General features: G+C 35.0%; 1 protein-coding gene across 1 annotated transcript in view; it reads left to right on the top strand.

Annotated features, from left to right (window-relative positions):
• Positions 1-27,215, top strand: part of PIGK (phosphatidylinositol glycan anchor biosynthesis class K) — a 108,578-nt gene that overhangs the window by 12,765 nt on the left and 68,598 nt on the right. The window contains exons 4-5 of the mRNA XM_055341384.1: positions 23,257-23,392; positions 25,292-25,403. Coding sequence (XP_055197359.1) covers positions 23,257-23,392; positions 25,292-25,403 — 248 coding nt within the window. The remainder of the gene's footprint in view (positions 1-23,256; positions 23,393-25,291; positions 25,404-27,215) is intronic.

Here is a 27,215-nt window from a genome sequence, read left to right as displayed (position 1 = left end):
AGCAGCTCTAGATGTGGTTCTGATGCACAGTCAAGTTTAGGAAGCACAGCTTTAATTTATACCTGACCTTCCAGATTTACCCTAATACTTCAAGAACATCTTTCCCTGCTCCCTTTCTCTGTTTATGTGGTATCCTTTTTTTTTTTTTAAAGATTTTATTTATTTATTCATAGAGACACACAGAGAGAGAGAGAGAGGCAGAGGCACAGGCAGAGGGAGAAGCAGGCTCCATGCAGGGAGACTGATGTGGGACTCGATCCAGGGTCCCCAGCATCAAACCCCGGGCTGCAGGCGGCGCTAAACCGCTGCGCCACTGGGGCTGCCCTGCTTATGTGGTATCCTGTGTATACTTTGATTATGTCTCCCTCAGTAGATTATAAATTCTTTGAAAGGAATACAGATTATATTTTACTTCATTTTGTACTTGTAGCAGTAGCACAGTGTCTGACCTATAGTAGGTTCTCAGTAAATATTGGGTAAATAAACAAGTGACTTGGAAATACTTTATCAGGTAGGCAAAGCAAACACAGTTCATACTTTAAAAATAAAAACATTTCTCATTCCTAAATTGTGTTATTTTAGTTCTTAGCAAATGTTAATATGATATAAAAGACATTTTAATAAATAGTTTGTCAGAATTTTATAATACCATTTCAAAATGTTGACTCAGGGAAAGGGGTTTTAATGGTTATGGGAGAAAATAAAGAGACATACTATTATTATATTTATACATAAGTTCCATGGAGGACAGGCATTTTTTACTTTGTGTCCATGCTTTCTGTAACCTTACCCACTCTCAGATACTTTGTTTTTATTTGCCTGGTTTTAATTCCATAAACATTTCACCTTTTCAGGAATTTTTCTGCCCTCAAATAATTGTTTTGGACTAAATCTCTGTTTTGCTACTTCCAATGTGCTTAATATGCTTAGGAGGGAAAGAAAAGGCATTAAGCAGAGGTCAGGCCCTAATATTGGTATATGAAACAAAACTTGAGCCAAAAGTCTTCTTTTTTTATAAAAAGATTTTATTTATTTATTCATGAGAGACATAGGCAGAGGGAGGAGGTTCCCTACAGGGAGTCTCAGCAAATTAAAAAAGATTGAAATAATATCATGTGTCTTTTCCATCCTCAGTGGTATAAAACTAGAAATAAATCACACACACACACACAAAATCTGGAAAGAAGACAAATGCATGGAGACTAAATAGCTTGCTACTTAACAATGAATGTGTCAATCGAGGAATCAAAGAGGAAATTTAAAAATATGTGGAAACAAATGAAAATGAAAACACAGTAGTTCAAAATCTTTGGGATGCAGCAAAAGCTGGTCTAAGAGGGAAGTTTGTAGTAATGTAGGCCCATATCAACAAGCAAGAAAAATCTCAAACAACCTAACATTACACCTAAAGGAGCTAGAAAAAGAAGACACAAAGCCCTAAACTAGTAGTAGGAAGAAAATAATAAAGATTAGAGCAGAAATAAATAGAAACTAAAAACAAAACAAAGCAACAATAGAACAGATCAGTGAAACCAGGAGCTGGTTCTATGGGAAGATCAAAGATCAACCAAATTGATAAACTTTTAGACTCATAAAAATAAAAAGAGAGGGGAACTCAAAATCAGAAATGAAAAAGGAGAAATTACAGAACCACAAGGGACACCTGCCTGTCTCAGTCAGTAGAGCATGTGACTCTTGGTCTCAAGGTTGTGAGCTTGAGCCCCATATTGATTATAATGATTACTTAAAAAAACAAAAAAATATCAATCAGAGAAAGACAATTATCCTATGATCATACTCATGTGGAATTTAAGAAACAAGACAGAAAATGATAGGGGAAGAGAAGAAAAAATAAGACGAAATCAGAGAGGGAGAAAAACTATAAGAGACTCAATCATAGAAAACAAAAACAGAGGTCACTGGAGGGGAGGAGGATAAAGGGTTGGGACAACTGGGTGATGTGATGTAATAGAAGTACTGGCATTATGTAAGACTGATGAATCACTGACCTCTACCTCTGAAACCATTAATACTTTATAGGTTAATTAATTGAACTTAAATAAAATTAAACATTTTAATAATAAAATAAAATATAGACGATCAAGAAAAAACCATCATGAAGTTTTCTCAAAAAATTAGGAATAGAACTGTTATGTGATCCAGCCATTCCACTTCTGGTTGTGTATCCAAAGGAAATAAAATCAAGATCTCAAAGATATATCTGCACTAAAATTAAAAGAAAAACCAAAAACAAAAGGCAACAACAGAAAAAAACAAAATAAAACAACACACCATGGAAGTACAAAGAATTATAAGAGAATATTATGAAAAACTATACCAACAAATTGGAAGTTTGCCTTCCAAAATTGAATCAGGAAGAAATAGAAATATTGAATAAATTACTAGCAATGAAATCAAATCAGTAATTAAAAAAATTACCAACAAACAAAAGTCCAGGACTAGTTGGTTTCACAGGTGGATTCTACCAAACATTTTAAAGAAGAGTTAAGGGGCACCTGGCTGGCTCAGTTGAAGTGTGCAGCTCTTGATCTTGGGGAATCCGAGCCCCATGTTGGATGTAGAGATTTCTTAAAAATAAAGTCTTTAAAAAAAGAGTTAATGCCTATTCTCCTTAAGTTTTTACAAAAATTGGAAGAGAAGGGAAAACTTTCAAATTCATTCTGTGAAACTAGCATTACCCTGATACCAAAACCAGATAAAGACACTACAAGAAAAGAAAACTACAGGCCACTATCTCTGATGCAAAAATTTTCAACAAAATGTTAGCAAACTGAATCCAACAACAATACATTAAAAAATCATTCACCACGGTCAGGTGGGGTTTATTCCAAAGATGCAAGAGTGGTTCAATATTCACAAATCAATCAATGTTATACATCATATTAACAGAAAGAATAAAAACCATATGATCATCTCAGTAGATGCAGAAAAAGCATTGACAAAGTACAACATTCATTCATGATACAAACTGTCAACAAAGTAGGTTTAGAAGGAACATATCTCAACATAATAAAGACCATATATGAAAAACCAATGGCTAATATTCATACTCAGTGGTAGAAAACAGAGCTTTTCCTTCAATATCAGGAATAAGACAACTATATCCACTGTCACTGTTTATTCAACATAGTATTAGAAGGAAGAGCCAGCCACAGGAATCATTTAAGAAAAAGGAATAAAAGGCATCTGGATTGGTAAGGAAGAAATAAAACTTTCACTATTTGCAGATGACATTCTATATATACAAACCTTAGCAATGCCACCAGAATACTGCTAACACTGGTAAATTAATTTAGTAAAATTGCAGGATGCAAAATCAACGTGCAGAAACCTTGCTATTCTATACACTATTAGTGAAGTAGCAGAAAGAGAAATTAAGAAAACAATCCCATTTACAGTTGCACCAAAAAGAATAAAATACCTAGGAACCAACTTAACCAAGGATGTGAAAGACCTGTTCTCTGAAAATTACAAAATGTTGATGAAAGAAATTGAAAGCGATATAAACAAATGGAAAGATACTCCATGCTCATGGATTTGGAGAATCAATATTGTTAAATATCCATACTACCCAAAGCAATCTGCAAATAATGCAGCCCCTATCAAAATTCTGTTGGTGCTTTTTTTTCACAGAAATAATGAAATAATCCCAAAATTTATATGGAACAATGAAAAGATTCTGAGTCACCAAGGCAGGCAGTCTTGAACAAGAACAAAATTGGAGTTCTCACAATTTTAGATTTTGAGATATACTACAAAGCTGTAGTATGTATACTATCAAAATAGTATGGTACTAGCACAAAAATAGACACATAGATCAATGGAACAGCATAGACAGCCCATAAATAAACCCATGGTTATATGGTCAATTAATCTGTGACAAAGGAGGTAAGAATACGCAATTGGAAAAAGAGAGTCTGTTCAACAAATTGTGTTGGGAGAACTGGACAGCTATGTGCAAAAGAATGAACTTACATTACTTTCTTATGCTATACATAAAAACAAATTCAAAATGGCTTAGAGACCTAGATGTAAGACCTGAAACTATAAAATTTGTAGAAGAAAACAGGCAGTGATCTCTTTGGCATCAACTATGGGGGCATTTTTGTATTTATGCTTCCCTTGGCAAGGGAAACAAAAGCAAAATTAAGCTATTGAAACTAGACCAAAATAAAAAACTTTTGTACAGTGAAGGAAACCACCAACAAAACCAAAAGGCAACCTACTGAATGGGAGAAGATATTTGCAAGTGATATATCTGACAAGGGTTTAATATCCAAAATATATAAAGAACGTACAACTCAACACAAAAAAACCCCAAATAATCCAATTTAAAAATGGGCAGAGGACACACAGATTTTATTCCCAAGAAGGCATATAGATGGCCAACAGACACATGACAAGATGCTCAGCTTCACTAATCATCAAGGAAATGCAAATCAAGACAATAATGAGATATCACTTGGTAGTTATAACAGTGTCTAAAATTTAAAAAAAAAAAGTGGCTACAATTTAAAAAATGAGAAATAACAAATGTTGGCAAGGATGTTGGAGAAAAGCTTCATGCACTGTTGGTGGGAAGGCAACGTGGTGCAACCACTGTGGAAAACAGTATGGAGGTTCCTTGAAAAATTAAAAATAGAATTACTATAAGATCTAGTAATTTCACTACTGGGTATTTACCCAAAGTAAATGAAAACACTAATTTGAAAAGATAGATGCACCCTGACGTTTACTGGAGCATTATTTACAATAGCCAGGATATAGCAGCAGCCCATGTGTCCATCTGTAGATGAATGGATAAAGAAGTGTGTGTGTGCGTGCATGTGCATGCACGCACACAGTGGAATGTTTCTCAGCAAACAAAAAGAATGAAATTTTGCCATTTACAGGAACATGGAAAGATCTTGAGGATATAATGCTAAGCAAAATGAGTCAGAGAAAGAGAAATGCCATATGATTTCACTCATACGTGGAATTTAAGAAACAAATGAACTAATAAAAAAAAGAATAAACCAGCATAGAGAACAAACTGAGCATAGAAAACAAACTAGTGTTTGGTTACCAGAGGGGAGAGGGTGTGGGGGCAGTGGGTAAAATAGGCGAAGGGGATTAAGAGCACACTTACCGTGATGAGCACTGAGTAGTGTATAGAATTGTTGAATCACTGTATTGTATAACTGAAACTAAAAAACACTGTATGTTAATTATACTTGAATAAAAAAGAAGAGAAAAAAGTAATAGTTACTCAGAATGGTTAAATGACTTGCTTAAGGTCCACTAAAGTTACCATTAAATAATAGAGCCAGAATTCGAATTCCGACTTTATGGCTGGAGCATTTCCATTATATCACAACTATCTCTTGCCTAAGAAATTGCAACAGATAATGTTTATGTGACATTTACAATTAGAAAATCCTTTTAATAACATCTAATTCCATTCTTAGGCCAGTCCTGTAGAGGTTGATACTATGCACACTAATCATTTATTACCTTATTTAAAAAATCTGTATCTACATGTTAAATGTAGTACCGAGATGTTATGAAAATAATTTAAAAAATATAAGGATTGCCTCTTCTATTTCCTCATTTACTTTTTCCCCCTGTAGTTTTTACCTTGTCTTAGTCTTCATTTGATGTGTCATGTACTTCATGCTTCTGTATGCCATCATGCTTTGTAGCTATAATACATGCTTTTGTACTTCAGCAGCTTTGTAGCTGTTTATTCCCTGTCTCTAGTCTCTTTCTCCCTCCAACTCATCCTACACACAGCTGTTAGAATTCTTTCTCAGACAGTGCTTTCATGTTTTCACTCCCACGATCAAGAACCTGCAGTGACTTTCTGTTGCCTTTATGAAAATTCAAAAAATTTCACTCAACCTTCAGTCTTTACTGCTTGTTAATTCCAATTTACTATGTTCATTTATAGATTCATTATGATATCTACTACATAATAGTCACTCTCATTTCTCTATCTATATATATTTATGTATATAGTTTTACCATTTATCCCACCTAAAACACTTTAATGTCCTCTGTTCCCCCTTTCCTACCCATATATCTTTTTTTCCTTTGTGTTGCTGTGTAGAACATTGCAGAGTACTCTGTACGGAGAGATTATTGAATACTTAAAAAAATCGCAATTTATACAGTTTTCAAAATAACTCTATATTGAAAATTTTATTACTGTGTTTTATTTTATGATTTTTGTCTAATTTTTTATGAATAAAAGGACTGGAGCTATAGTTAATGTGCTTTGTAAATAATTTGCAATATATTGTAGTAATTATTGTCAAGGTAATATCAACTCATGCCTTTGATTGTTCTACTTCTTGTCTCTTACCAATGGTTTTTTCTTATATACTCTGTAAAAATATAAATAATAGTGCTTAAATATAGATACTTTGTGTTCTTAACAATCTGTCACTTTATTCTCATGTTGGCAGCCGTTCTGTCTGCCACTCCACATGATGTTCTGATGAAGTGTATAATATCTTAAATAGGGAAACATTTAGAATAGTTAAGTTGAAATGTGCTCTGAGGAGAATAGTGACAGGTATAAAGGAACATTTTGCCCCTGCCATCATGCTCTTGTCTTTAATAATTAAAAACCATTTGAAAGACTAAGAAGACTGTGAAGGATTTTATGGAGCAAAGGGGTAATTTCTTTATTGATTTGTTGTAAATACATAGGAAGGTTTTGGGATGTTGAAGAAGCAAGAGATATTTATTTCTTAATCAATGCCACAGTGTTTTTATTACTGACACTAGCTACTTGATTTCCTTGACTTTGTTCTTTTTTAGAATTGTTTTGGCAATTTTTGGGTCTTGTTTCTTCCATATTGAGTTTAGAATCAGCTCGCCAAATTCTTAAAACTCTGTTGGGATTTTGATTTGCACTGCAGTAAATTTTAGATTAATTCAGAATGGGCTTCTTTATGGCATTAAATCTTTATTTATGTATAAGGTCCATGTAATTATGACTATAGTACAAAGCTACTCAAAACATTATGATTTTGGCATAAGAATAAATACACCCAATAGAACAAAATAGAGAGCCCAGCCAGGAATAAATCTAAACATATGTGGTCAATTTACAACAAAGGAGTGAAAAAAATATAAAACTGAAAGGACATTCTCTTCAATACATGATGTTGAGAAAACTGGACAGCCACATCCAAGAGAACAAAACTGGACCACTTACTTAACCTTGTACATAGTCATCAGCTCTAAATGGATGAAAGACTTGAATGTATCTGAGAAGGGTTTAATAACCAAAATATATAAAGAACCCATGTAACTCAATAACAATAACAACAACAAAAAATTAAAAAAATGGCCAGAGGATCTAAATAGACATTTTCCAAAGAAGACATGCTGATGGAAAGTAGATATGTGAAAACGTTCTTAATATTACTAATCAGGGAAATGCAAATCAAAACTACAGTATCATCTCCCATCTGTTAGAATGACTATTATCAAAAAGACAGGAAATAGCAAGTATTGGTAAGGATATGGAGAAAAAAGAAGCCTCGTGCTCTGTTAATAGGACTGTAAATTGTTATAGCTACTATGGAAAACAATCAGTAGGTTCCTCAGAAAGTTCAAAGTAAAACTAACATAAGATCCAGCAATTCTATTTCTGGGTATTTATCCAAAGGAAATGAAAACACTAACTCAAAAAGATACCTGCACTTCCATGTTCATTGTAGTATTATTTACAGTAGCTGAGACATGGAAACAATATAAGTGTCTATGGATGAATGGATAGATAAAGAAGATGTGGTATGTATATACAATGGAGTGGTATTGAGCTAAAAAAGAGGGAAATTCTGCTAATTGTGACAACGTGGACGAACCTTTGAAGGCATATGCTAAGTGAGATAAATCAGAGGAAAACAAATACTGTATGATCTCACTTATATGTGGAATCTAAAAAAACTGAACTCATAGATACAAGGAACAGATTGGTGGTTGCCAGAGGCAGGGTATAGTAGGTGGGCAAATAGGTAAAAGTAGTCAAAAAGTGCAACTTCCAGGGACACCTGGGTGGCTCAGTTGGTTAAGCATCTGACTCTTGGTCTCAGCTCAGATCTTGATCTCAGGGTTGGGAGTTCAGACTCCACATTGCGCTCCACTCTGGGCATGGAACCTACTTAAAGCAAACAAACAAAAAGATACAAACTTCCAGTTATAAAATTAATAAGTTCTGGAGATGTAATGCATAGCATGAAAAAAAAAAGGTACACGCTCTCGAGTCAGGCCAGACCACAAAGTCTAATCTAACTTTAGAAATGGGGAGGAATGATGACTTATGTTGCTTTTGCTTCAGATTCCCACCAAACCAACAAAGGAGCAATGCAAAGTATATATAAGAATATGAGTAAGTGGCTGCAGTTCTCTTCTACTTGTTTGTTACCACGATGATCCTGAATTTGGTAGTTCATGCAGCCTGCAAAACTTGAGAAACCAGCCAGATCAGAGGGATCTAGAATAGTCATCAGTGGAAGGGCCACATTGTCATTCAGAAGTTCTGCTTGCTATCCCATAAGGCAATTTCTTGCTGTGCCTGAAATTTTGCCTACATGTTTTCTTTCCTACTATATCATCAGGACTTCAGTAAACCTGGAAGGGGCCTGTAAAAGTCTCTACTAGTTTGTTCATCTTGGATTAAATAGTTCAGCCGTAGTGCCCTTGTCTGTAAGATGGGGAGAGGAGACCTATATGGGTGATTTTTGTTGGCTCATCAATCTGGTTGGGAGTAATTCCCAGCTCCCTTTTCCCTTGGATCATTCCACAATTTCATGAATCAGCCTATAATTTTTTTCTGATAATTGCATTGGCTTAGCATAAACTGACTTGGCATTAATTTAATGATCCTAAATACTAGTTTTACTGTGACAGTCTTAATTACCACAAAAAAGGTCATAAAAAGGTACAGGTTTATAAGTTGAGCCATTTTGAGTTACCTGTATAGATCAGGAGTAACGTGCCTCTTAGTAAAAAACAAAAAAAAAAAAAAACAAAAAAAGGGATAAAGAAGCAGATGTTTGCAGAAGTGCAGAAGACCCGAATCACATTAGTGGCAAAACACAGGCATCCATAACATTTCACAAGTTTTTATTGTGTAATGTATCAAACTGCTTTCTGGTCTCTGTAAGTCTTTATTCTTGAATTTTCCTTGAACTGTGTGCCGTGCTATAATTTGTCTTCCTTCTTTGAACTAGCTTTAGTGATTCCTTCCCATTAAGTGAATCTAACTAAAGTACATTTTAGGGTGTGAATTAAGGGATGACAAAGTTCTTTTCTTCTAAAAAAAAAAATGGGTTTTTATTTGCTTTGTAACTCTCTTCTTTTGGATATCTGATAAAGGTGGTGGGCAATATTACTTAGGTAAAATTGTTCCCTTACTGATTTGATAACTGCAAGTGGACCAGGACAAGTAGATCATAAGTACTTGAGGAGAAAGCCATACCTTTGGAGTTTTCTGAGTGGGAGGATTCTCATAATTGAGTTTGTTCCTTGGAGGGATCCTGAAAAAGTATGTCTATGGAATTATTGCATAAGCTATTGACTCTAGTTGGACACGAGGTTTCTGCCCACCCATATAGGTTTCATTACCTCATCCTTGAGGTCTCTGAAGCACTGAAGAGAATCGCTTGGGAGGAGCACATATACGTATACACTTATGCCATGCTATCAGCTACAGCTTCTTAGACTGGAAAGAGAAAGTCTTGGGCAACTGTGTATATTGCTAGAGACTGTTGTGAGGGTACTCCCGCGGAAGAGGAATGTCTAACACTTTTTATATTTTTGCTGCTGTAACAAATTCCCACAAATTTAGTGGCTTAAAATAATGCACACTAGTTTTGGATGTTAGAAGTCCAAAATGTGTCATCAGATCTGTGTTCCTCCTGAAAGCTCTGGGGAAAAATCTGTTTCCTTGTTTTTTTCCAGCTTCTAGAGGCTGCCTGCTTTCCTTGGCTCATGGCCCTGTTCTCCATTTTGAAAGTCATCAGCATAGCATCTTCAGTACCTCTTCTTCTATTGTCATATTTCCTTCTTCCTCTTTGTTTCTGCTGTCACATTACCTTCTGTGACTCTGACGCTCTTGCTTCTCTCTCTACCCTAGTGATTACAATGGATTAACCCAGGTAATTCAGGATAACCTCCCCATCTTAAGATCCCTAACTTAATCATATCTGCAAAGTCCCTTTTATCTTTAAAGGCAGTACATAATCACAGTTTCTGGGGATTAGGACATAGGCATCTTTTGGGGCCATCTATGGGTCATTTAAGCCTACCTGTTTTACTGGCAAACATTGTTTCCTGTTCTGTATCCTCCTAACTGAATTTGATGCCAATAATGGTCATCTTGAATGTTTAATGGATCCTATCAATGGATCCTAGTGTGTGTGACAGACAGGAGTGTTTGGAATACTGGAAAAGTGAGGAATTGTGGAACCCAAGAAAAGTTTAACAAAGGAATAGTGCACAGTGTTAAATATAGAAATGCCATATAAGAGGTGCACTGAATTCGTTATGAATTAGAGGAATAGAAAATATGATTATAATAGTTTGAAGACTTAATGGGAAGCAAAGAAGTAGAAAAAGTGACTGTAGGATGTTGACTGAGAATGAAGGAGAAAGGGAGCATAGACTGAGGGCACTCAGAACTGAAACAGATTTTTGATTTTTGAGACAGAAGGAATTTGTAGGGGTTAGGGGAAGATGCCAAAAGAAGGGAAACATAAAAGCTGGAAGAGAGGGAATAAAATTAAATTGGGGGTTTTTAGTATCTGCGCTGACTCTTCCATTTATTACACTGATTCTTTCTAAAGTATGTTGAAAGGTTGAGGGAATCAATAAAATGCCTGTGCATTTAAGGTCATATGACTGAAGGTGGTCTGAGAAATAGGAAGAAAGACAACTAGAGGGAGGGTGGGGTGGAGTATACACTAATTTCATTTACTTCTTTTCTCCTCTCTTACCCTTTCTCACCGATAAATATATGTTGAGAGCCTGTGGTATTTAAAATACACTTGCCAATTTGTATAATTTAAGCTGAAGTGAGGATACAGGGAAGATAAAAGGGCAGAAGAATAAACTGTAGCCTTTGAGAAAAAACATAAGTGTTTGGTGGTGGCAATGAGAGTGACCTCAAAATAAGTCAGACTCAACTTGACATTTCACCATGGAAAGTGGTGGTAATAATAAGTATTTCTAAGAGAGTTCTGAGGATTCTGAAAGGAGAATTGATAAAAACAATGTAATTCTCTGTCACATTATATCTGACTCTTTCTGAGGTGTTGAAAGGATAAGTGAAATTAACATTTGTGGACATAATTTGATTTCTTTGGGGAAAAGATACCTCACAGACTTTTATATTAATGATTTCCAAGAATTTGACCTGAACGTAAGTGGGAGGTTACTTAATTCAGTAAAAGATATCCTGACATTGAATCCTTATGCCCTCCCCTTAACTTTTATTTAACATCATATCCATGCCCAAGGTTTCCTTCCAGTCTTGAAATTCAGATGTGTTGTGTTATTTTAGAAAGTAAAACTCTTATTAATCAGAACTTAATTTACCTAAAATGTCAGTTTTTCTCCACCATATTAGAAGCAAAGGAAATCAAGTAAGACTTTAATAGGGAGTTTGTTCTAACAACTATATTTTAGGTTTTATCCGGGCCATATAAAATCTAACTTAATTTCCTACATTTCACCAAATTCAGTTTATATTGTTATATTTAATAAAATAAATATTCAAATGTTAGCTTTCATATACTAATAAAGATTTTTGTTTAGTACATTGTTCTTATTTAGGAAAGTAGTTTAGGTGTTGTATTTTTTTTTTTTTTGCGTTTCATTATTTATTTGGATGTTTAGCTCTCACAATACATTTTTACAAGCTGGTGAATCCTGATAAATTATTTCTCCCATGGAATTGTAACTACCCATTACAAGACAATATAAATATATGGTTGAACTAACATTAATACACATCGCTGTTTGATCAGTTATATAATAAATTATCAAGCATCTAAATACTGCGTTATGCAGCTCGAAAGGCGTATAAAAATTAAATGTCTGCTCAGTTCACTGGCAGAAACCCACTTCTTTTTTTTTTGCAAGGGAGATTGGGAAGAGAAGGAAAAAGGCATACTTCAACAAAAATATAGTAGGTAAACAGCTTCCAATAGGTATGGGAAAATAATAATTTTATGATCAAGGATTGTTGTAGCAACAATAATAAAGCATCTTTGCCTTTAAAAAATATTTACTAGGGCAGCCCCGGTGGCGCAGCGGTTTAGCGCCGCCTGCAGCCCAGGGCGTAATCCTGGAGACCTGGATCGAGTCCCACGTCGGGCTCCCGTGCATGGAGCCTGCTTCTCCTTCTGCCTGTGTCTCTGCCTGTCTCTCTCTCTCTCTCTCTCTCTCTGAATGAATAAATAAATAAATCTTAAAAAAATATATTTACTAAATTAAAGAACATGTTCTACATACTCTGCATAAGACAAAGATAGTATCATACTAGAAATATTGAATAGCCTTCTCTCATTCTTTTTTAGGTTTTCTTTGTTAAGTTATACCCAAAAGTGCAACCGTTAAATTAACCATAAGGCTTTTTTTTTTTTGCCTGGAGACATTAAAGATGTGCTTCTTTGCAATGTAGATTTTTAAAATAGAGACGTTTTCTATGACAGCACAAAATGAGATCTATAAAAAGGCATTAAATAATCACTATAAGTCTTGATAACAAAAATCTAACAAAAAAATCAATGATACCATAGATCTGATATATACTAGTATGAATGTGGGTGATGTAAACATAAAGCGAGCAAATAACCGTATAGTCTTTGATTCCAGTGTTTGAAATGACTAAAGGAATGAACCATCTAAGCTTTTGCATGTTCATAGTTCCTGGATTTTAGTTCTATACAATACTAAGGATAATATATGAGTGTTATGTTGGATATTTTGGTACCTAATCTGTCTATATTTTTTATGTATTGATAAGATTCTGGCATGGGGATAGATTTAAAGACTTAAAGCTCAGTACCACATACAGGGTACTTCAGGAAAGGTCAGCTGGTCAAATGATAAGCAAATTTTAACTACTGAACTGCTAAGTGTCCAGAAAGGTTGGCCGTCACCCAAGCATAGAGGTGTGGTGAAGCATATAACATGGTAAAACTGCTTTTCAGTATTTCCGTAAAAGTTTCATTAGCTATTATGCGCAACAAATTAGGTCCTGTCTAAAGGACACTTCCAAGACAGTAGTGTCAGGCACCCCAGTTTTATTAGCCATTGACATCTTTTGCAGTGTAGACACATTCTATAGTGATACTTCTCTAAATATAAACGCTTGATGTTGAAAGCTCCATGGCTGCTTTTGTCTACAATCTGCTGGATCTTTCTGGTTCATTCTTAAGCACGCAAGCACTGGCCCTCTCCCATGGCCTGCAACACAGTGAACGGCAGCACAACAACCAGGTTCTTCACAAAACTTGATTTTTGAAAGACTTAACGTGTTATCAGTAATCTAGTTAAATGGTGATAGCTCATCAAAAGGCTGCTCAAGAACTTGGATGCCTTCCTTTTCCATAAGAGCAGTGTCATACATTGCTTCATATATTCTTACATTGTGGTACGGCCATGCTGCTCAAGTTTCTCGGTAAACTTTGTTTAAGGTCTTATTAGTTGGATGGGGTATAATAAGAAATATATTCTTGTATGATTGACCTCCATGGGAGTTGAGCAGTTCATTCAAGCCATGGGAGTTGAGCAGTTCATTCAAGCTATGTTAATTTAGTTTAAAATACTCATTAAGGTCATGAACTTATTTTAAAAATTGAATACAGAAATAATGTAAAGAAACTTCAACATCCTCCACTTGAAATTCTCAGTGCTGTGAGTATAAAGTTAGGAGTAATGGGAAATGAAAAGAGCCTCTTAACAAGAAGGAGGAAATCTTCAATTCAGTGATATTGAGCAGTGGAAAGAAGTGCACGGAGGCTTACCCCATCTAGGTCAGAACTGGAAAATGCTTTGTGGATTTCAGTTCAACACTTTTGTGGTCAGGGTAACTGCTCTTCTGTGGCTTCTTGGAGTGCTAATGAATTTCCATCGTTCTCTTGCCCCCATAGAAGTCATGCCATGCTTGGCAGTAATCTTTACTGTCTTTTAGGAATTTCATAAATATGTGATGATGGAAAAGATTGTACTTACTGAAGATTGTAGCTTAATCATACAGTGGGTACTAAGGTAGCAGCAATACACCTCAGAGCAGGGTGTATGAGATGTCATTTGTAGGGTGGAGGTAGTACAAGGGTTGATAGGGGTACTGGGCTGGTATTGGGTTTTGAAAAAGAGTTGAAATCAGAACATCCCAGTCCCCAGGTTTTTTTAGTTGGATTTTATTGTAATTTTTAAAAAGGTTTTGGGGAATATTTCTTCTAGTTTTTTTTAAAGGTGAAAACAGACTTAAATCTATAACTCTGTAATTAAATGATTTATTAAAAAATTTTAAAATGTTGGTAATGAAGTTTAAAGCATAAATTTCATTGAGCCATGAAAAATAGAAATGCTAAGGTGAGGCTCTTATGAGGAAAAGTGATGTCCCTTTACTATTTGTTGATGTGAGTATAGAAGTTACTAAAGGTTTGTTGTTGTTTGGTTCTGGTTATTACTTGGGAGTGGAGTAAAAGCCAGTATATCCCATTGTGCCAAAGAATGCAGTAATGGATGGAAAGTTGTAGGCTTGGAAATAAAAAATCTCAACTCCTCTGCTTACCGGCCTTGAAACTTTGGGCAAGTGGTTTCACCTCACTGAATTTCCTTATCTTTAGAATGAAGACAATAAGAATCTTCAGGATTGTTGTAGTTTAGTGAGAATGCAGAATCTGACAGGACTGCAGCACAGTGCCTGTGACACAGTAAACTCCACACATACTTGTTTCCACTGTCTTTGTCCTGTCTCTACCCCATTACCTCTAGCATATTGTGGCTACATTTTACATACTAGTAATCATTACTTCTGTGTTAGAACTGGAAGAAATTTTAGAAGTTCCATACTCAGAACTCTACCTTCCCCTTTTATTTTTAATATGCTTGCCTACTAAAATTCTGTATTGAAATTTGTTTTTGGGATCAGTTTTCTCTTTTACTCTCAAGAAATGAAGTACTGTAGTTCATTCTGTAATCTTACTCTGTTTCCATTTTTCTATAACTTCTAATCTTATTTTTTGATAATCTTATTGAAATGTGAATCTAGAGACGCCTGGGTGACTCAGTGGTTGAGCGTCTGCCTTTGGCTCAGGTTGTGATCCCGGGGTCCTGGGATCAAGTTCCGCATCAGGCTCCCCACAGGGAGCCTGCCCCTCCCTCTGCCTATGTCTCTGCCTCTCTGTGTGTCTCATGAATTAAAAAAAAGTGTAAATCTATATTTGATAATTTGAATAAAATACTGTAGTGGGTGCTTGCACAATTAAATATGGAATGGTTAAATCAAATTCACCTCAATGAACACCATTTTACTACTTTTAAAAAACAAATGTTGAATTACATTTGATTGAGATTTTTATTATCTTCTGGTTAATTACTCTTTTTATATGTGATAGTCTCCATTTTGTATTTTTCTTTAGTTTTTGTCCTAGTTGATTCCTATGATCAAATTGAAGAGCAAAGTGTGGCAAAATACTCTTCACTAGTGTTTGGTCTCTCTAGCTTATCCTTTGCCAAATAGATTTTTTTAAGAAAATGATGAAACTGGGGATCCCTGGGTGGCTCAGCAGTTTGGCACCTGCCTTTGGTCCAGGGCATGATCCTGGAGACAAGTCCCGCATTGGGCTCCCTGCATGGAGCCTGCTTCTCCCTCTGCCTGTGTCTCTGCCCCCCACCCTCTCTCTATGTCTGTCATGAATAAATAAATAACATATTTAAAAAAAAGAAAAAGAAAATGATGAAACTGATACCTCAGAAGACACATAGCCATTCAAGTCCTCTTTTTTTTTAAAAAAAAAATTATTTATTCATGACAGACATAGAGAGAGAGGCAGAGACACAGGCAGAGGGAGAAGCAGGCTCCATGCAGGGAGCCCGACGTGGGACTCGATCTCAGGTCTCCAGGATCAGGACCTGGGCTGAAGGCGGCGCTAAACTGCTGAGCCACCCGGGCTGCCCGCCATTCAAGTCCTCTTGATGAAAAGAATATCTAAACTTTTGCTTAATGCCCCGAGAAAGTTAAGAGGACCTTTTGGTTTTCTTGTTATTTGAGAATAGACATGTATTAGAGAAGACATATTATGGATGTTTGCCGGTATTTTTCAGTCAAAATATGCAGTTCAGGGATTGTGGTCAAGTACTAGGAGAGTGCTTCTAGCATTCTAAAATTTTTACATGTAGACTGTTAAAATCTCTTGGTGCTAAGCAAGATTCCAAGATACTTGATGTAAAGTGATTGAACTGGGGAGACCTGAATCATTAGGTCAAATACAAATCATTACTAGAAAAATAACAAAAGTAAAATTTCTGTTAAACATGAGCATATGTGAAAGATTGAACGTATTAATTCCCATTATGATGGACTGTGTGTGGCATATCAAGATTTAAAAATTTTTATTGTATGTATTTTGACAAATTATGCTTGATCAATGGCCTTTGTTAATGCAACATTCTTTATTTGGCTTTTGACTATTTCTGTGAACCATCTCTAATGGTTGAGAAAAACAGTAACTTATAATTTGGGTAATATAATATACAGATTTGAATTCCAAGCCTTGAGGCTGGTGTACTTGAGTAAATCAGTAAACTGGTTAGTGGGAAGCTGAGCAATAGAAAACGGGAAGAAAGATTTAAAAAAAGAACAAAAAAGCCACACACCTACAGGAAAAGGAAAGGGCATGGGTTAGGCATCTCTGGGGCTTGCCCCCTCCCCTGTTATAGGAAGAATGGTTAATGTTGGGGAGTTTTTGGAAGCAGAGATGCAGCAGTGAAGACTTAGGTATAGGCCACAGGTGCAGGTGCAGATGGTTGAGAGTGAAATGTCAGGCATGGTGGCTGAAGGGACCTGGTGAGGGAAGGGCCAGCAGCAGAATGTAATCCCATTGCCTTTCTGTAGAAAAGAGTCACGCTTTGGAGAATTGATTGGAAACTGTGTAGAACATTAACCTCTATATCTCTTTGAAGTTCTGTTCTCCAATTTTTAATTTTAAGTGGGCACTTAAAATTTTAAGTTATACCTTACTGCATTCAAAGGAGAAGGTATATGCTCTAGTGCTATTCTTTAATTTGAAAGTTTGCTAAAGGGCAGCCCCAGCTCAGCAGTCTAGCGCCGACTTCAGCCCAGGACCCAGGATCGAGTCCCACGTCAGGCTCCCTGCATGGAGCCTGCTTCTCCCTCTGCCTGTGTCTCTGCCTCTCTCTCTTTCTCTTTCTCTCTCTCTCTCACTCTCTCTATGTCTCTCATGCATAAATAAAATCTTTTTTTAAAAAAAAAAAAAGAAAGTTTGCTAAAGTCTCTGGAAGGTTCCATTTAGAATTTCAAAGGCCTATTTTATGTCAGTTATGTGCTATAAATATTGAACAACAATAATGAGTTCAGGCATTTACCTTAATCATCTTGAGCTGATTAAATTATCATTAAAAAACAAAGCATATCATTATATTCTTCCAAATCCTAGTTCATATAATTTAAGGGTAATATAGGATTAAGAGCAAATAAATGATCATGTCAAACAAACTTGCTTGGAATATAAACTCTATTATTTAATAGTTCTGTGACCTGGGACGTGTTACTTAACTTCTATGTGCCTCAGTTTCATAACCTGTAAAGTAGGGATGATGTTAATAATACATATCTTGGAAATTATCTGTGAGATCATTCTTATAATGTGCTTATTATTGCAGATATACCAAGTGCTCAGTAAATGTTCTATTATTATACTATACCAAGTGCTCAGTAAATGTTCTATTATTATACTAAACCACACCTAACTTTAAATACATGAGCCCACAACTAACTAGCTCTACCTTCATGTGACATGTCTGCTACTAATGATTTCCCATCTCTGCAATGCAGTTTTTGAGTTTTATTTCTAATAATATAATTATAAAATACTTGGCATTCTATATGGCATTCTGTAGTAATGCCCGTTGTTTGACATTTGGCAAACTGAAACTAATTCTAATGTTCTAGCACCTGTGGCTAACAGATTTGTTATGATTAGTTTCATAGTGCATTGGTGATGAGATTTATTAACTTGGAGATTCCTCAAGACAGAAAAGGAGGAGAAAAACCTAAAAGTAAATTATTCTGGCATCGAGCTAATGATTATACAACAAAGTTTGTTGAATTTACTTGGCCCAACAATCACTGCATTGCTACAGAAGCAGTGATCTATGGAGTATCCAGCATAATTTATGTCAGGGGTAAAAAAACAAAACAAAACAAAACAAAAAAAAAATGACGAAGACTAAAGCAAAAACAAAACACCTAGGAGCAGAAATGCAGAGATTTAAGAGAGCATCAAAGATCCCTGTGATTCTCAGATTTCCTGCTGCCTTAATTTCAGCTACTGTTTTACATTGGATGTTGATATTGCTGAAGATAAGCCTGGTGATCCTAACTCTGGGAGCTAAAGATGCTCTCAGGCCGAATTCTCGGATTAGTAACATGGCTATAGGGTATATAGCGATTTTAGTTGAACATTTAAAAAAAAAAAAAACACTCTTACCAACACAGTAATTTATTTAAATTTAATTCAGTGAAAAAATTTTATTAAGGTAATACCAGCCTATTAATAAATGAAGAGTTAGGCTTTTTGAAATGTCACACTCTAATGGTGTAGGACAGTGAAAAATTACTCATCTATTTAAAATGGTTTTTTTTCTTTAACCCATTGGTTCCTAGTTCCTGATTGGGGGTCAAGGAAGAACATTAGGGAAGTGAGTAAGTGAGTAGAAGAATGGCCCAACAGCCTGGTTGCAGGGTTTACCTGTTCCTTTAATGTTTGTCAAACACAATGAAATGTACTTATTTTAGACTCCCCCCCCCACCATGTTTCTCAAATTGTTTCATGCCTTCTTTTTTTGACAAGGTTTAAAATTTCATTTTTATTTTAGTTGTCCTTAAAATCTATGTAAGCATGATCAAGATATTCTTTTTAAATCATATACCAAAGAGTGGTAAGGGAAGAAAATATTAGTAGTTTTTTAATCTATAAAAGGAAAGAAATTATGCTCCACTAATACTTGTTATATATATTTAAAGTAACAAATACATCTGACATACAAATTAGTAGATATATATAGATATGTACCCATATTTTTTTAACAGGAATGCTTGATTCAAAATACCTGGAGGGGGGCCTGGATGGCTCAGTCGGTTAAGTATCAAATGCTTGTTTTTGGCTCAGGTCATGATTTCAGGGTGGTGAGATCAAATCCCCCTCATTGGGCTTTGTACTGAGTGGAACCTGCTTAAAATAATCTCTCTGCCCCTCCCCCCTTCTCTCTTATGCACATGCACATAAAATAAAGTAAAATTAATAAACAGTGGAAACTATTATGTAAACAACCAATATATTATTTGGATTCAAACTCAGTTTGAACTCTGTACAATTTCAGTGTTCACTTTTTCTTTTGGTTTTGTGTTGAGAGAATGCCATATTGCCATATGCTTTGTTGTGTGATGTAGGTTTTGCAGGCCCTTGAATAGAGTGTGAGATTTGAGTCATCACACATGGTAGTATAGAATTGCCACACTGTAAGAATATCATATTCTTATATCAATTGGATGTATTTGAGGGATTTTTCTCTTAATTTTAATAAGATACAAAGCAAGTTGCTGTCATTATTTATAGGAATGTAGTAGTATGTCTTTAGTGTAGATTTATTTTCCTTGGTTTTAATTCCAGCAGTGATTGATTTGATACCCTCTCAGTGAAGACTTAAATAACTGCTGGGGGCCACCTGGTGACTGTCAGTTAAGCGTCTGCCTTCAGCTCAGGCCATGATCTCAGGGTCCTGGGATTAAGCCCCGCATTGCGCTCTCTGCTCGGCAAGGAGTCTGCTTCTTTCTGCCACTACCCTCCTGCTCATTCTCTCTCTTTCTCTCTCTGTCAAATAAATAAATAAAATCTTAAAAAGAAAAAAAAAACTGCTGGGATGCTAACTGGGATTTCGAGTAAAAAAGATACTTTAAGGAGTCAACCAGTTAGATCTCATGGTAACTGATGTTTGAAGAATATTTATTGGCAAAATCTTCGTTAAATATAAAATCTGATCCCTGGGGATCCCTGGGTAGCTCAGTGGTTTAGCACCTGCCTTCAGCTTAGGGCATGATCCTAGAGTCCTGGGATCAAGTCCCACGTCGGGCTCCCTGCATGGAGCCTGCTTCTCCCTCAGCCTATGTCTCTGCCTCTCTCTCTCTCTCTCTCTCTCTGTCTCTCTGTCTCTCTGTGTGTCTCTCATGAGTAAATAAATAAAATCTTTAAAAAGCTGATCCCTGAACAGTCAAATAACATAACAAGAATTCATGAATTGCATTTTGTACAGCGTAACTTTTATGAAGATTTTCTGTATTATTGACTTATATTGTAGTGTAGATATCAAAATATAGGGAAAAAATTGAAGTGTAGAACCAGGCCTGATGTAATCTCTTTCTCCTGTTAAATATAATAGCAGTCACTGTTAGCAAAATGACATCCTCCTTCAAAATGACATCCATCCTCCAGTTAATGTTTTTAGAATATTATTAGTTTGATAATTTTTTTAAATGTGATTTATAATTTTGTACTTATTTATAGTTTTATAAGAACTATAAGCCTAAGGAGTTAACTTTCATTTATATATGTAAATATCATACAAATAATTTAATACCTGGACCAAGAGAATTATTTATTCCTCCAGGAAGGAGTACTGAACATTTCTTAAGTTTTAGAAATAATGAATGAGAATATGTGGTTGGATTTATAAACTTTGAAATCCAGTCTGTTTCCAGTCCTATTTTTTAAATTTATTATCTACAAGTAAAATGGTTTTTTAAAAATGGTATGTTAAATGAGGATTATTATACTTATATTGAGGCTAAAATTACCTGCAGGAAAAATGTTGGTTGAATTTATGATTTTTTAAAAAGATTTATTTATTTATTTTAGAGAGCACCAGGAGGGGCAGAAGGAAAGGGAGCGGGGAGAAAATCACAAGCAGACTCCCCACTGAGCACAGAGCCCAAGATGGGGCTTAATTCCCCAACACTGAAATCATGACCTGAGCCAAAACTTAGACTGAGTCACACAAGCACCCCTGAATTTATAATTTTAAGCTGAAATTACTACTTTTTAAAAAATATTTGCTTTATTTTTTTTTAAGATTATATTTATTTATTCATGAGAGACACACAGAGAGAGAGGTAGAGACACAAGCAGACTCTATGCAGGGAGCCCAATGCGGGACTCGATCCCGGGTCCCCAGGATCACACCCCGGGGCTGCAGGCGGCACTCAACTGCTGCGCCACCGGGGCTGCCTAAATTACTACTACTTTATGACATTGACATTGTATAGATATTTGATGATCATTTGATTTCATAGAGTAAAATTAACTATATGTCAAATAAATGACCTAAAGAATACTCTTACATTGAGATTTGGAGGTCAGTTCAGTCTTATTTAATAGTGACTTGTAACAAAAAAGATGATTGATAATAACTTAATGTAAGTTCGTCATCTTAAGTTACAAAAAAAGGAAAGATATTTTTTCCATTTTAAGAGGAATAGCTTTCACCATTCTGTGAGCATGAATCAGTAACAGCTGAAGATCTGATCTTTGAATTTGGCAGGGTTGGAACCCTTTCAAATAGAAATCTAGCCAATTTTCAAGAAAAATCACAATGTTTCAGTTTTGAACTTTAATGTATTTGGAACATATGCAGCAGAACACTTTCTTCTTGCAACCTCCTGCCAAACTAATTATGTATACCACATTAGTTTTTCCCTTATGTTTGGGAAGCTCAAGTATATGGTAGAATGAAGAATTGCCTGATTCATGTTCATCGCTTTTAATGGTAAGATCAAGATGAGGCGTATTTAAGATGAATTTTATAATTTTCTCTCGAAGAAAATATATGCAGAAATGAGAACATTTCATTCACTCAACATATATTTATTGAATACTTACTATATGCCAGCATCTTTTACTAAGCCCAAGTGTGAGTGATGCAGTGGTGAACAGGATAGAGAAAGCCCCTGTCCTCAGAGAGCTTATATTCCAGTAGGAGTGGTGGTAGGAGATGATGGGGATCTCCAATTCATAAATGACCTGTAGAAAATTAAACATGTAATGAGAATGGAGTAGTTTAACTGATACTGGAATGACAGGAAGATTTCGGAGAAGTCTGAATTTATTTGGTCAGTAGTCCCTAAAGTGGGAAAGGTGTGGCATATTCCTGGAACAGAAAGGCCAATGTGGAAGGAGCACAGTGAACATGGATGGTAGGAGCTACAGCCTTTCAGACCATGAAAGGAGTTTCCGTTTTCCACTAATTTGGAATGGGGTGTCTTTGGAGGATTTTAAGTGAGAAAGTTTAATAACTTGCTTAAGAAAGATCATTCTGGTAGTTATAGGGAAAGTGACCTGAAAGAGGGCAGGAGTGGAAGCCAGAAGCCAGGCAAGCAACCATTTCAGTATCTAGTCAAGAGATGGCGGCTGGTATTAGGGAGATGGAGTGGAGCCAGTGAAGAGTGATTGGACTGGGGATGTGTTCCTCTGGTGCCCCAGTTGCACTTGCATGTTTTCATACTTAAGCATTTGGGATTCTGAAAGTTAAATTCACGGTTTAATGTGGACTCTGTAAGTCTTAAATGTCATATAGTCCTAAAATTGAGAAAAAAATATTTAAGGAAGGTGGTGGAGCTCTTTCAGCTCCCCTTTGCTGTATGGGATGAAATATATACTATGTTGGGAAAAAAATTAAGGTAGTAGCTTCAAGTTCTGCAGATAAATTCATGCCATATTTACTCTAATTTCTTTGCTTTAAAGCTTATACTGCATCAGGATATGAAAACAATTAAAAAGCTCTTTTAAAATATGTACTCAATAATTATTTTAAGTTATTTTTAATGAAAAGAATGAACTTAATTGCCTCATATAAATAAAATGTGTCTGCTTTGAACTTTTGTGGTTTTATTTAAGTAGCATATTTACTGGATTGTTTTTTTTTTTTTTTAAGTCACATTGTTCTGATGCTTGCAGACGATATGGCATGCAACCCTAGAAATCCCAAACCAGCTACAGTGTTTAGTCACAAGAATATGGAACTGAATGTGTATGGAGATGATGTGGAAGTGGATTATAGAAGCTATGAGGTAATATTGTGTGATTTAGCAACATTTTTGAAATTTATCATGACTTAAATTCTAGAATAGTGGTAGAATGAAATAGTTTTATTCTTTTTCTTTAAACTTTGTATATAGTTGTCACTGAAGCTTTGATATAATAATTCTGTCTCTGGAGTTCATATTAAGAAAACAATACATGAGTGAGGCTAACACAGCATGAACATTTCATATATGTATCTTGGATAGGACAACTTTGTCTTGGCTTTTATGTTAGAATATTTTAGTGAGGTTTCATGTATCAACTTTTTTTTTTACAGTAAATGCATTGTCCATTTTTTATATTTGACCTAAAATTTCAAGTTTGTATTTTTAGTAAATATATTAATTGGGGAAAAGTTAATATGATTAACAAAAAAACTTACCCATATTTCCACTACTTAGAGGTAATCACTTTTAGTATGCTTCCAGTGTTTTTATGCATATATAGTAAAAACTTAAAATGTAAATCTGAAAAATGGCATTATACTATATTTTTCCCTTTGAAAATTCATTTTAAATTTAATAGGTAGTGAGGATGTTTAAAATTTGAAGTCTTCCTTGGTGAAGTCTTCCTCAATAGTCCTTCTCCTTTTACCAAGCCTACCAAAAGGAAGACACAATTTTCTGTGTGCCTAGACCTGTTTTGAAACAATTAAAAAAAAAAAGATTTTATTTATTTATTTATTTATTTATTTATTTATTCATTCATTCATTCATTCATTCATTCCTTCATTCATGAGAGACAGAGAGAGAGAGAGTCACAGACACAGGCAGAGGAAGAAGCAGGCCCCATGCAGGGACCCTGATGTGGGACTCGATCCCGGGTCTGCAGGATCACACCCTGGACTGAAGGCGATGCTAAACCACTGAGCCACCCGGGCTGCCCTGTTTTGAAACAATTTTAAAATCATATCTGTTTCCTCCTAGCCTGTATGCTCCCTGAGGACATAGCCTATATCTTATGTATTTTATACCTAGCAATTTCCTTATAGGCCTTTGAAGGCACTCAGAAATGTTTGTTCAGTAATTAAATGTGTATGAATGTTGGACTTTCTACTTGTTGATTTAGCCATCATAAAATAATTACCCAAAAAGAAATCCTATTAAAACATTCAGCATTTTGCTGTTTTCTGGGGAAAATATAAACCAAACATTATGCACACTTACACAGAAACACATACATATACATATATATTTATATACTCGTGATCTAGGGAAGTGTTAAATAAGAAAGCTAGATAAATTTTCTATTTTTTAAATTTATCTGTGTAATACAACTTTAAATATGCTTTCAAAGAATCCTACAGGTCCACAAATCCCAGGTTGGGAAATCTGGTTTAAAGTGTGATGAATTTTTTACATGTTGAAAATACCTCTAACAAAATTTAAGTAACAAAATACATTAAAAATTAAAGATACATAATTTGGGGATTATTAATGGAATTATCCTTATGGTTTTATTTTTATGATTCATTATGGACCTGTCTTTCAATGTTTATCTAGAATTCACTGGGTAGTTGTACAGATTAACTGTAATAGTTATAATGTTGCTGAATTTATTTACAAGTTTCTATATTTTGTATCTTTCCAAAGAATTGCCTATGAAGACAATAATTTTTAAATTTTGGGCAATACTTTGCATAACATTTCAAGTTTTAAATTTAATTAACTGATTTTTTTCCCCCAGGGTAGTTTTGTCAGCTGTTAGTATTTAATGGAAGCAAGTTAACGCTGAGGTGTATATATTTAAATAAATATATTTTAATTGAGTTATATTTCACTTTGCGATTTATTTTCAGCTTATGCTGAGTAATGCATAAAGAAGAAGGAATGTTTTTGAAAATTCCCCTGGTTCTATTTCATCTTATTTCTTCTTTTTTTTCCCAGGTAACTGTGGAGAATTTTTTACGGGTATTAACTGGCAGGATCCCACCTAGTACTCCTCGGTCAAAACGTCTTCTTTCTGATGATAGGAGCAATATTCTTATTTATATGACAGGTAATTTGAGAATTTAGGTATTTAGAAATAGAATATATTGTGACTCTCCTCAAAAAGGAATCTTCGTGGAAAGAAATTTAAACACCTTAAATGAATTTTGTTGAAAATAGTTTGTTTTGGAGTTTTCTTTTCTTCTATGACAACTTGAAATGGTAACATTTATACAGCCCCTTGGTATATTATCTTTGTTTTTAATGTTTTTTTTTTTTTACTATGACTGGTAAAGCTTCTTACCTTTTACTTAGTATCCCTGCTATAGCCTTATTGCCTTCTGTCTCCTGTTGAACATTCTACTAAACTAGTTAAAAACTGCAAATCTGTCCTTCCTCTGTGTAAAACCTTTACAGGGGTTTTCTGTTGATGGAGTCTCAAATTTTAGCGAATATAGGGATTATTTGAATGCAGATACTTGGGTCTTTAAAATTACTGATTTAGTTTTGGTCCAGAATGGGGCTTAAGAAACTGCATTTTAAATATGCTCCCCACATACAAGCCGAAATAATAGTCTTTTGTCTATACTTTGAGGAATACTAGATATAAAGTCTTAATAATGTGCTTTAGTTTTATTAATTATTTAGTTATATAATATATAAAATAATAATATATTATTATTTAGTGATATTATTTATTTCATTTTAGTTTTTGCACTTTCTCTACTTCTAGGACTGTTTTCTGTCCTCTGTTTGCTTAAGCTATGACCCTTGTTTATTGATGTCTTCTCAGTTCACTTTGCCTCCCTGATTATTCCTTATCTTGTTAGTCTTAGCTCAGGGGTCACTTCCTTTGGTGGTTTTCCTCTGTAAGTCTAGGGTGACGCATGTCTCCACTTGCCTGAGACAGTCCTAGTTTACACCTGTTACCCTAATGTAATTAATAATTACAACATTTTTCCCTCAGAAGTGTCCTGACATATATTTTATAATTGCCCAGAGACACTTCTTATCTCCTTGGCTGGTGTAGGCTCCCCTCTTTATACTCCCGTGTTATCTGTAGTTTTTTTTTTTTTTTAAAGATTTTATTTATTTATTTATTTATTTATTTATTTATTTATTTATTTGGGAAAGAGAGAACAAGAGCAAGCATGAGTGGGGTGAGAGGCAAAGGGAGAAGCAGACTTCCCACTGATCAGGGAGTCCAATGGAGGCTTGATCCTGGGACTCTGGGATCATCCTGAACCGAAGGCAGATGCTTAACCAACTAAGCCACTGAGGTGTCCCAAATCTGTAGTTACTGTATGAGCATTCAACTTAACTGTTTTCTTGTTTGGATATTTATTGCCTTCATTAGATTTTGAAATCCAAGGTGTTGTTGATAATGGGGTTTTCATCTTTTCATTACCAGTGCTCTGTTTTATGGTGTATTCGGTATATATGAATGTTGACCAAATTATATTTAAAAATGTTTCAACTGATGATAAAACATGTGCAGAATGGTTTTTAGATGTCACACAGCAGGAAGGTTACTGACTTCTACTTGGTGGTTTACTTTTCTTTTTCTATCATGTTGCATTTACTTACAGCTTTTCAAATTTGATCAATTTATAAGCTTTATAAGTTAGCAGAGCTAAGTTAGGAAAATTTTCATTTTAGTTTATGTGAAGTTATAAGAAATTTTCAAGCTTTTGTGGTAAATATTATAAAGTACAGTCTTATAGCTTAGCTTTATTGAATATAATAAACTAAAGGTTTTACAACTTTTTTTTCTGAATCTATGGAAACTCTTTCAGGAGGACTCCAGATATGGAAGAAATTCCAGTAGTCAAAGATAGGATTTGATAAAGTATGGCCCATGGAAAGATTGCTTGTTTTAGAA

Source organism: Nyctereutes procyonoides, unplaced genomic scaffold (genome assembly GCF_905146905.1).
Source record: "Nyctereutes procyonoides isolate TBG_1078 unplaced genomic scaffold, NYPRO_anot_genome, whole genome shotgun sequence".
In the NCBI taxonomy this organism is placed as follows: Eukaryota; Metazoa; Chordata; class Mammalia; order Carnivora; family Canidae; genus Nyctereutes; species Nyctereutes procyonoides.
The sequence above is the reverse complement of the archived record's forward strand: the minus strand, read 5'-3'. Positions and strand labels throughout refer to the sequence as shown.